This window comes from Crocodylus siamensis, chromosome 4, assembly GCF_052110815.1.
Source record: "Crocodylus siamensis isolate JL-2025a chromosome 4, ASM5211081v1, whole genome shotgun sequence".
Classification (NCBI taxonomy): domain Eukaryota; kingdom Metazoa; phylum Chordata; order Crocodylia; family Crocodylidae; genus Crocodylus; species Crocodylus siamensis.
Window position 1 is genome coordinate 239,469,798 of NC_143398.1, and position 12,108 is coordinate 239,481,905.

Sequence of the window (12,108 nt, forward strand, 5' to 3'; positions counted from 1 at the left end):
CTTAGATACCTTTTATGAAAAAAGGACTAGAGTACTCTAAATGAAACTGAACTTCATAATTCTTTAAATTGTTTTTCTTTAAATTGTCATTTACAAAAGAAATCCGTCAGTCCTGTCCAGATGGCATCATGTACTGTATTATAATGCTCTATGGAAAATGGATTTATAATACTGACCCTACACTTTTATTTGGAAGAAGACTGAAAACGTTTAAAGTTTGTTTTACTTGATTTTGCCAATTTAGTTTGAATAACGTACATAATTCACGTACCCTAGCATTGCAAAATCTAGATTTCACTGAACTATCATTGTCATTTTAGAAACCTTCTAAAAAAACCCCCATCGCGTCACTTTTAGGCAGTAGGTATAATATCAAATATTCAAATTTGTTTTTAAAATGTACATTCTTAACAGACCGTGTGCCCTAACTGATCTACCAAATCTGCAATGCAGCTGTAAGTACTTCTGTTCACAGTTAATGGTAGGTAGTAAACCAGAGACTATGCTGAAGCATGTGAAAGTTTGATCCATTAGATAACACCTTCCTCTGAAGTTTACCAGCCTCCTTTTAGGTAGGGAACATCAATATTTCAGATCTTGGTAACAATATTTTTTGCATTATGATTAAAATTACTCTTCCTGTACCAACTAAATATATAGATATATCTACCTCTATATCTATATATAGAAATAGATATCTATCCCCGTCTTCTAAATACGAAGTAACAACTTTTCAAAAAGTATTTGTAAGAAAGTACATTTCGACTCTAAACCTCTCTCGAGTTGTTGACCTTCACCATAGTAACCACATTTCTAAAGGCAAATTAAAATTAATTTATTTATTTGAAAGCTTTTGGGCTCACACCCTTCCTCAGGCAAAGGAAAATGTAAAGATTGTAAAGTTTCTCCTAGGGACAAACAAAACTTCCTATGAAGGAACATGGCTACAACCTCTATCCCCGATACTAAGGGTTATGCATGCAGCCTGCAACAAATCAGAGGGAGCCAAATCAACTTGAACCCCTCGATGAAGCAGCGTGAAAGCTAGAGCAGTTTTTCTACCTGTGCATTGTTGCAGGCTTGCTGCAGCTGCTTTAATGTTATGCTGTTAATGTTATGCCCTTAATAGAATATCCTGCTGTTGAACAGTGCCAAAAACAGGGCCAGGAGAGCCCACAGTCTGAAAACTCAGGCAACTAGAGCCAGGGAGGCAATAGCTGTGGCTTGCTAAGGCTAAGCCAAAACCCAGAAAAGGCAAAACCATTAGTAAAAATTTGCAAGGCATGGGCATGGGTGCAGGGGAGAATGGAGCCCATGAAACAAGCCCTTAAAGCAACTAGGGTTTGGAAGGACCAGGAGGGTCTGACCTAGCACCTGGGGGTGGAAGGCCTAAACAGTTGGAAGAGGGTTCCCACTGTGAGCAGGAGACAGAAGCCCAAGAGCCAGGATACTCTCCACATGGAAACAGAGCAACAGGAACTGTGTAGAGCAGTGGTCTCCAAACTTTTTTGATCGCGCACCCATCAGTAAAAAATATTTATTTATTGATAAATTACATACACGTACTACTTACGTACCGTACATGACACGTGACCATCTGACATATGGACTGAGTGAGGGCACCAGTGTCAATCCATATGTTAAATATTAGTAAAGCTTAACTTTTATTTTTCTAGATAAAAAATAAATAAAAATAGAAGTTCTAATATTTTCTTCCTGCACCCCAATGATCTTCTCACGCACCCCCTGGGGTGCGCACACCCCACTTTGGAGACCACTGGTGTAGAGAAGAGTGAGCAAGACAGCGCAGGCAGGTCGGTGGATGATTGAAACCTGAGGACCATCCCAGGACAGACGCTTCGTCTGGGAGCTCAAAGAAAGAGTAAGAAGTGCTGGAGATAACTGGCAGGAGGACTGGAAGAGGGCGGCAGACTAGCAGTGGCAAAGCCCAGCCTGGAACTCCCTTTGGGTCTGGGAAGCTGCACCCCCCTGCTGTTCGTGTGTTGTGCTGTGCTGTCCGTTTGTGTCGATTCCTGCTGGGAGGAAGTGTGCCGGAGATCCAGGGACAATGAACAAGGACTGTAAACGAGCACAGCGGGACCGTTTGAGCTAAGTGATTCCCCAACCTGCTACAAATGGCCAGAACATTATCATTCTTTGTTTTAAAAAAAAAAAAAAATAGCCACCGTGTGCATCTCAATGGCTTCTTGATGCAGGAAGTTCAAAGCAAAGTCTGTACGTGCATCTTCTACTAATGAATCAGAATTCATGGTACAGGTGATATCTTTCATCAGACCAACTTTCCCCCCCCTCCCCCATCGCTCCTTCCTGCCCATGGCAGAGGGTCGGACTAAATGATCTGTCTAGGTCCCTTCCAACTCATTGATTTTATGATTCTATAACTAGATTTTTGCAAAAAAAAAAAAAAAAAGGGTCTTTATTTGCAAGTTTTTAAAGAATTTTTTTTTGCAAAACTCTAGGTGGTCTAATAAAAGATACCTCTACCACGAGTTCCGATTCCTTTTGCCGCTAGACCAATATGGATACAATCTGGATACTCATCTTCTACTAAAGGATTTCATTCTTTGATTGGCGGGCATATAAAGATAAACAATTCAGAGGTCTTTTCTATCAGTGGTATGCAAACAATATATGTACATAATAGCGTTAATGGGAGTTCTGCATATAAACTGCCCTCCCGCGGTACCAAAACTGACCGCGCACAGAATGCTTCTACATTAAACGTCTAATATTTCTTACCTGTATGGTAAAACGTGAGGAAAAACAAAAGGACGCCCATGAACACATTACTCAAAAAGGTGACAACTCCACATGTAATTCCTTCTGGAACTGGATAGACTGTTTCCACAAAAAGCTCAAAGAATATAGGTATGCTGCTATTGAGGAACACTCCTAGCAAAATGCAGGATGTATACAGCGTGGCTACAACAGAAACAAAACAGAAACAGCAATGAGTTATGTCACCATTTTCCTATGATAGCATGTTACTGCAGTGTGTAAGCCCTCCAGACAGATGCACCTTGTTTGGGGAAGGCAGAGTGAAGCAAATATTATTCCAGGGTCACAGCTGAATTATGACTGCGGGGGATTTGGACCGAATGGCTGAATCCTGACTGGCCCTGCTCAGGTTAAGGCTGATGTGTTAACCCTCTCACAGCCACTGGGGATTCAGTAGCAGCTGTGAAAGGGTTAATGTTATAGTCCTAACCCTGAAGGATGAACTCCAGCCCCTCCTTCCTTGAGGTTGGTAGTGGGGAGAAGCACAGCATCCACTTTATATCATCCCCATGATTTCATCCCTCCATTCCAGCCTAGAAAGCCAGCTTCTGCGCTTAAGACATGCAACTCAATTTTGGATGGCTGAGTTTGGGGGTGGAAAAGGGATGTGTAGTATACAAGGGAATAGGATACTTCAAACCAAAGATGCTCTGGTACTGATGGGCAAATAACTAGAAGACAAAGAATACTCAGATCTATTTTTTTTACCCACTGTACATCACAGCATATATCATGTCTCACTGTTTGTAGTTGGCGTTTATTATTTGGTTTGAAATTCAGAAATGTACATTTACATACAGAATTGAATTCCTGAAGATCCATTCAATACCGTGGAGTCCACTTACCAAATGGGAATCCTTGGGGGAAAAAATTAATGCAAAGAGACATCCAAGCAGAGTTATTTCCTAAGTGAACAATACTGCTCTATATACAATTAGATACTGAACTGCATTAAAAGTGAATGGAAAATTAACCTTTCGACTCAGTGTCAGAGGTTGAAACTAATTTTTGCTTCCATTGTACAAACAAATACTTATGATTTCCCAGATAGCAGAGCATTAAGATTCGCCATGACCTGACTTGCGAGATGCTGAAATTTCCATTTGTTGAATGGGAATTAAATATACTCAGTACCTGCCAGGAATGACTCCTACTTGACAAAGGACATTTTTTACTATTACAGAATTCCTGTTTTTCTTCCTGGGTACATAATAATAGAATATAGTCATTTCTGTGATTGGCTTTGTTCTGTGACTTCAGATGTTATTATATTGCTTGCACTAATATAGATGTTTTGTACAACTAATATATGTCTACTGGCACTATCCAAGAATATATGTTTTCCTTTTTTTACCCACCAGCTTTTAAAGGCTCCGAATGATGACAGCTAATTTTAATGGAACTGTAGCTTCTCCTTAAGAGCTGTCCTAGGAAAGAAGGATTTTCTGAGCTGGGACCTTTGTGTCTCGAGAAGACCAATTACATATAAGGGGAAGGGGAGAAATGGAAACCATTTACTAGAAGACTGAAAAGGGTAAGTAGAAGTCTGGAATACTTATTGAAGACTCTGTAAGGGCACCAACCGTATGTAAAGATGCATCCTTCAGAAGTAAAGACATTTCCTAGTTGATGGGAAAAGACTACACTTGATGGCAACATCTCTACACTGTGGTATGTTAGCAAATCTTTTAGCATATGAAATTCAAGTAGGATTCTATTTTTCCATACTATACCAAAATGTTTTGACAAGGGGAGAACTGAAAAGCACTACTTCATCAGAAGTTAAACACTGATCAGTCCCACAACTGAGGAATGGTTAGCGAGCAGGAAACTTTTGGCTAAAAACACACGCATTATTTGTTAAGACATGAGGGATCAGAGAATGGAGATAAAGCCTCAAGAGAGATGGCATAAATGGCGGTTGGTCAGATCATTCATTTGATATGGTTCTCTTCCATGCATATTTCTTTCTGTAGAGAAGGATTTACACAGAGGAAAAAGAGAATAGAAAAGGCTACCAGGAAGATGATATAGATGGCATAGCTTTGGAAAGGGACTGGTTAGGTTGGCTGCTCTTTTTGTAACAGAGCTGGAGGTGATTTTATTTAAAAAAAAGGGACCTAGGAGCTTTCTTGAGCTCCTGTAAAATCTTTTATTACCAGCTGCAGGGTGAAAGTCAGAGGAGCAGTTCCAAGATAAGTTCACCAGAGTTCTGCAAGTGAGAAGAAAATTTAGTATCATGAAGCCAACGGGCTCTTTTATCTGAAAGGGAGTGACCAATTCTTCCTTCCACAATATGCATAGATTTTGCTGCAAGTTCTCACTGGTATTTTGGAGTTAGTAAATCTTTCTCTCAGGTTCTAGTTGCATACAGTAACTTAGCCTCTTACTTTAACAATCTTTTAATTCCTGTAAAATAAGTAGCAATCATAGCTTCTGTTTTTTTTAAGCTGTAGCTACCTATTTAAGCAGTTTTGGATGCTAGAGAGAAAAAAGGATGAGTATTGACTTAAGACATTACAGAATGGAAAGAAAGGCCAGTTCATCTCCTCTTCTCCCATAAAAGTGTCAGGCAGAGGCAGATTCCTTAGCACTTTCCAAACAGAAAATACACAAAGAACAATTCATTCTGTAGTAGAAGAAATTTCAGATGGTGAAAATATATTAACCAAACTTCAAAGATGACAGCACCTCAAATTCTAAATAGGAGCAAGTGCAGTTTACGCATCTAGTTTGCATGAACTCTGGTATGGAAAATAAATCAATTACTCTTAACAGAGCAATTACGAATAAGGCACTAATGGCTTGACTTGGGAGAATTTAATGTAATAAAGTTTAGTCCAGAAAAGGAAGCAATTGGCAAGATGGAAATCATTTAGTTGAGGATGGAGTAAATTTGCTATCATGAATTTATGAATGCAGATTCTGCAGGCGAAAAGGGAAGCATGGAAAGGATATTGAGACTGTCGGCTGAATACTCATTGCAGAATCCTTACTGCTCAAGGTAACAGTTACAAATCATCTTTGTATAGTGACCTCTCCCCAGCCCTAGCTACTTGGGAACCTGAATAAATATCTACAGTAACACCTTTCACCATATATATTATATATAAAATAAATTTTAATGATTAATAAAATAATGAAAAAAACCAAAGCAAGAGGTTGGATGCTAAAGGCAAAAAAACCCAAACCAAAATAAGCAAACAGCAAAAAAAGAAAAGCACAGCTCCCAGAATGAGGCTGCAGGCCTGGCAGTTTAGTTTACTATATAAAAGATATAGTTACTAAAAAACAAAAAGCAAACCGCAAACCAAGAAATCTGGGAACGGCAGAGGATTAAAAACCCGGAAACCTTCAAAAAATGAATTTATAGGGTTACCCCATAAACTGTAAACACACTTTAATGCTCGGGAAGAAATATTTTCATCCTGTGTTCTTGTAAAACATCTAGGATTCTTCTGAGTGCCATAAACAAAATGATTTTATTGCATCAGTTCAGAGTTTAAAAGACAAAAGCAACTGATCAACAGCACTGAAAATCACAGATACAGGAAAAACGTTTTAGAAGTCAGATAAATAAGGGTTTCAAAATGTGTTTAGCCTCATGTCATGCTATAGCGATGACGGTATTTTATACCAGCCCAAGGGGCGACAGCTGCTGTAGTTCAGTGAGTGCCACCTATAAAATGGAGTCCATTTACTTCTCATAACAGGGACTTTGCACTGAATGATTATTAAAGAGCCCCATGATTTTTATAGTGTAAAAGAACTGCTGCTACAATTACTCTAAATGTTTTTTCAATTAAGAACCCCTGATGACAGGCATTGGCACCGAGTATAAGCAAGAACAAATCCTAGAGAAAAGAGGATTCAAGAAGCGGGGACTATTCCTTCCTCAATTCCTCATTCCAAAAAACAGAAGAAACTCACATCTGCTTGGACAGAAATAGACACTGGGGATATACAGATCATAACAGAACAGCGTTTTCCCCTTTCCTGTGAACAGCAATTAACTAGGAAAATTGCTGGGGATAAAGGCATACATCTGAGTCACTCACCTTAGTGAGCTCTGGCCATTTAGAAGCAATGGAACCAGGGGGATTATTATTAGATATTTTGTAAAGATACTGTGACACAGGACTTGCTACCTGAGGAATCGGTGCATTAAAGCAGCTATTTTGCAGGCCTGCTGCCACATCATGAATTGCAGAGGCAAACACGCATCCAAAGCAATACTGCTTCAGCTGTTCCGGGGCCAGATTTCTCTTCGAGACTACCGTGGCACAGCCTCCATGGCAGCCCTAAGCAAAAGGCTCGTACGAGTCATGCGACGGTCATGTTTGAGATGCCAACAAGCCAGGGTCCTCATTCCCCTGCTAGCTGTTACTACTACATGCCACAGTGGGAGCATCACGGGTAGGAAAAAACAAAACATGTCAGTTATATAGAAGGAAGTGTTACGGTGGCTTATTACAAGTAAAACATGGGTAGAAGCTTGGTTTCTTTTGGATTTTTATAAATCACTGCAGGCCTGCTTACATATACCAGACTTCCAGACTGACAGACAGATGCATGCATTTAATCTGTCATCTGCTACAAGTGCTTACCCTGCAAGGAACAGAGTTGAATTGGGGAAGCGCTCGCACACGGTGGTACCTGTTTACTTATCTGCAGCTGAGCTGAGGATACCGCACAACCTTCTTGAGTATCTTCCAGGCATACACATAAACAACGTTCCAGGACAGCCGTGTTCCAGGAAAGTCCCCGGACACACATTTGGCAGTCGCCTCTTGGAGCACACCCTCCTCATAACACAACTGCACATTTAGCGTCTGAGCCAAACCCAGTGGTATCGATGGAAAAGCTCCTGCAGATTTCAACCAATTAGTGCCCTGAGTGTGGGGTGTGCATGCACACATGTGCACGCATTTAATTTCTATGCTGTCACTGCTTAAATGTTCGCAAATACTCTGAGAGGTGAATTTAATTCTCATGGAAGTGACAGCTAAAAGCCTAAAGACTGCTGACTGCAAGCAGGTGGTGTTGTGCAAACTTCCCTAAACCACTCTGCCAATAAATCCTGACCTCCTAATTCCCTGGTACTTTCCAGTAATGTACCTCTTATGAGCAGATGGGCTGTGCCAAGCAATATAGTAGCTTTCTGTGGATAAACAGGGAAGCAGATGGCACTAGACTTATTTTCTCTTGGAACTCAAGTTATTACTTAAACCCAAACCTTTATAGATCTAGGGCAGTGATGCTCAAGCAGGGTGTCCCCAGCACCCTGGCTTGCCTCAAGTTCTTTGAGGGTACCATGAGATGCCATGCAGTGTTAGCACTGCTAGATGTGCAAACACAATACACAAGTTAAGCCCACAGATTTCAAACAGGAATCCATAGTGTTAAAACTATTTTGCCCTACTGTGATCTGAGTTTTTTGCAACAGAAAAACTGCTGATTTTTCTTTGTCAAAAAAGAGTGAACACTAAGATACTAAGACTAAGGTATTATTGTGGAATTAAGGCCAACTTGACTTTTAAAAGATTGTTTCAACTTTAAAACCTGTACTGGTATTTTAAGCTTATAGACTATTAGTCTTGCTTTTATAAAACTATTCATATCCATTTAGATCTTTGCTTTTATAAGCTCTTGTTTTTCATTTTAAGATTATATAGGTTAGTAGGATTAAATTTGTCATTCTTTTCTTCAGGTCATGTTGTATGACTAGTATGTATGTGTCAAGCAAGAAAAGATGTGAACCGAGTAAAGGAGTATCACACCCGAGTGAAGACATCCGCCCTGACATCTACCCGATGTGGAACATGCAGCTGACACAGAACTCAAACAAAACCAAACGAGCCTGACATCTCATCATAGGTGTGCAGCTGACATGGGAGACTACTATAAAAATGGGCGAGATTAAGTAGTCTTGGGTGATTTCTGCAATGACAACAGGAGCATCTTGGTATGTGCCCGACGAACACCCCGCTCCGACCTCAAGCTTAAACTCGGCTGGCCACCAAGTTAACCGGAGCAACTAAGTCTGGTAACATCTTAATATCCGTCAAATCTACTTCGTCTGCGTGTGCAGGTCTATATGCTTAGAACGATTTAGGACTCAAGGTCTTTTAGAATTTCAGTAAGAATTCAATAGCTTAATACTTTTGTATTCTCAATAAACGCGACCTATTGCCTTGTCCCCGATAAAGATTCTGCCTGGGGTATTTTCTGGTTTTTTTTGTTTTGTTTTTTTTATATGCCTTGTGCGTAAATCATCATCTCTGAATTAAGTGTTTTAATTCAACACTTAGAGCTGGCATTTACAGAGGGATGCCTTTAGTCTAAAAATGTTGAGAACCACTGATTCAGGGCATGTCTGACTTGCTTATCACAGCAGCGTAAGCTGATGATGGGCTGATGTCTCACTTAGAGGCCTTATGCCCCAAGTTAAATCATGCAAGAGCATCAGCTATTTATTACAAAAGAACAGTAAAACTTCTTTACGACTTCATTCATGCCATTGGCAGAGATAAGAACAATCATGGAAGCACTTGGCCATAATTTTTCCATAGGAATGTGCCCCATGGTGAAATAATATAATATTTTTATCATAATTCACTTACAGAAGCAGAAACAACCCAAAAGAGGATCTCCCTATAGTGTACACTTACAACATTAATGCAGCTCATTGGATGGATTTTCATTCCACACTACACTGATCAAATTCTTAACTCATGATAGAGTCACGAAAATAACTGGAAGTATGATCAAATTGGATTTACTCCATACATATCTCAAAAGAGAAGCAAGCGAAACTTGCTGTGAAAGCAGAATTACTTACTTTGTGGGGACTAAAAATCATATGAACAGCTAAGTGATCCTTAAATTAAGAAGTGGAGACCATAAAATCATTTAGCTGCCACACTGATTAGATTTTAAATTTTTTACATTTATAGGTACCCTCTTAGACTGGACCTCCCACGTTTACCTTCTGTGATGTATTTGCTGCTGTTCTTGGGTTTATTGTTGAGAACTGTGCTGATTATATTTACCTTTTAAGTAGCATTTTTCCATTTGTGGACTTCACTGTGTTCTAGGGAAGGCACATGTTATTATCCCCGTATTATGGATGGAAGAAGGGAGAGAAAGGTGACAACTTGCTCAGTCTTACAGTTAGTGCTAAAGCTAGGAATGCAGTCCTGATCTTCAGCATCCCAGGCCCTTGTTCTGTTCATTAGGTGATGCTGCCCTTATTCAAATCAATCATGTGTTGCTTAGGGTAAGGAAATTAAACTATGCTCAGTGCATAGATAACTTGCATCTCTCATTTTGGTAGTTTATTAAGTTCTTCATTTGGAGGCTGGCAGGTAGACAGATGTGTTCATAAATTCTTATCTGTAAAAAAAAAAAAGTCTTTTCTTTTAAAGTTATTATATTGCAAAACTTAAATTCCGTTTTTTATTGACTCACGGAGTTGCCATAGAAATCTGGGGGCCTGCTACCCAGTCCAAAATGAGGATTTTGTAAAGAGAAGTCTACCAAGTGAGCTTATATTAGAACTTTGATATTTTATGCTGACAACAATGAATCTGCACTGCAAGCAACTGGCATTACATAACAATTCTTCCAATGTGCTAATATTTACATATGCAGATATCATTGATGCAAAATAGCAAGATACTGAAATTGCCATCCAACCATGCTACAATGGTTATTTTAGGTCAAACTACTCCTTGTACATAATGGTATGGGCTTCAATATAAAGCAACACCTAACTGCTATGGCACAGATAAAGAGGCATCAATGGCTGCTTTGTGGATTCAGTGGAAACAACTGCCTTAGAGTTCTCCGAGTGTATAAAAACTTGTCTCTGAAATTCTTTAAGCAACTTAGCTGGAACACTGTACATTAAAATTAAAATTTCTTAAAAGAAAATTCAAGTTTGCTTCAAGTGTAAACTAATTCCAGAATCAAGGGTTCTTTAAGTATCATAATCATGGTTTTGAGAGGTGCTTGAGCCAGATGATACTGCAGCTATGATGGCAATATATTATTATGGGCTTGGTTTCATTTTTCATGTCAGCAGTTAGAGTTCACATACAATTTTCAAATATGCTTTTATTTAATTTCTGCTCAAGAAACAGTAGAAAAAAACCCACCAAAAAACAAATGCACGCAAACCCTTAGTAATGACAGAAAGCAGAAGCCTTGCTGCAAGAAAGGAGGAAAAGCCCATTGAATAATAACATGAACATGAACTCGTCTTGTTTCATGTATTAGCTGCAGACTTTGTTTTAATGTAAAAAAGGACACAATTCTTCCAAGTAATTAGACGCTGCAGAACACTAAATGATGTCTTGCTTATATAAAAAATAATTAGGCCTATATTTTATAAGCAAATACAGGAAACAACTGCATTACTTTTTAAATTGCCATCTCCTATCCCTTGAAGTCGGAGATTTCTAATACCGCTGTACGTGGCACCTATTGAAAAACCTCAGGGGAGGACTCTTCACCTTTTCTTGGGAGACAATGTTACCCCTGAATAATCTTTTCCCTTATGTGTGGCAGGAGCTTGATTTTCTGAATGAAGCCAGAGAAAACCTGGAACAAGGCCTCCAGCTCTTGGCCATGGTGCTCTAAACTAAGTTTTCACAGTCTTGCATGGACGCATATGGATGGGAATGCTTATTTTGGAATGGAGGTGGGAGATGGGCGAGTGCACAACTGTCAGAGGAGGGGGCTGAGTGTATGCACCACAAAGCCTGTGTGCATTAAAGGACAGGCTCAGCTTTGGGAATAGACTATTTCCGGAACAAAGGTGACTCAGGCAATGAGTAATGCAAGAGTACACAAATTATTCAAAAATCAAACAGGCATCACGAAGAAGGCACTGGTACAGATGATCACAGAAGTTTAGGGCTGGAAGGGACCTTGTGAGATCATGGAGTCCAGCCCCCCCCGCTCTGGGCAGGAAAGACTGCTGGGTCAGATAACCCCAGTGAGATGTGGGTCCAGTCTCCTTTTGAAGATCTCCAGGTTAGGTGCCTGAACCACCCCTGCTGGGAGTCTACCACAGAGTCTGGTCTCACAAACTGTGAGGAAGTTTTTCCTTGTATCCAGTCTGAAACCTTCTTCTAGGAGTTTAGGACCACTGCTGAAAACCAGCAGCTCTCTAATCTGCTTCTCCAATACACGTCAGAGTTCAACAAACAGAACCTGGGTTACCCCTTCAGCTGCTCAAAAGTGTTCAGTGCACCAACCTCATTAATGGTTTCAGGTGCGACTGTCCAAGATGCTGCTGAACCA

At 39.9% G+C, this 12,108-nt stretch overlaps 1 protein-coding gene across 2 annotated transcripts in view; it reads right to left on the minus strand.

Moving 5' to 3' along the window:
* SLC49A4 (solute carrier family 49 member 4) overlaps window positions 1–12,108 on the minus strand; it is a 107,204-nt gene that overhangs the window by 11,112 nt on the left and 83,984 nt on the right. Inside the window, exon 8 of one of the 2 annotated variants that reach the window (XM_090046004.1) lies at window positions 2,761–2,943. In XM_090046004.1, coding sequence (XP_089902130.1) covers window positions 2,761–2,943 — 183 coding nt within the window. Of the gene's footprint in view, window positions 1–2,760; window positions 2,944–9,998; window positions 10,195–12,108 lie in introns of those variants that run through there. The other variant, XM_090046005.1, reaches the window with a different exon arrangement.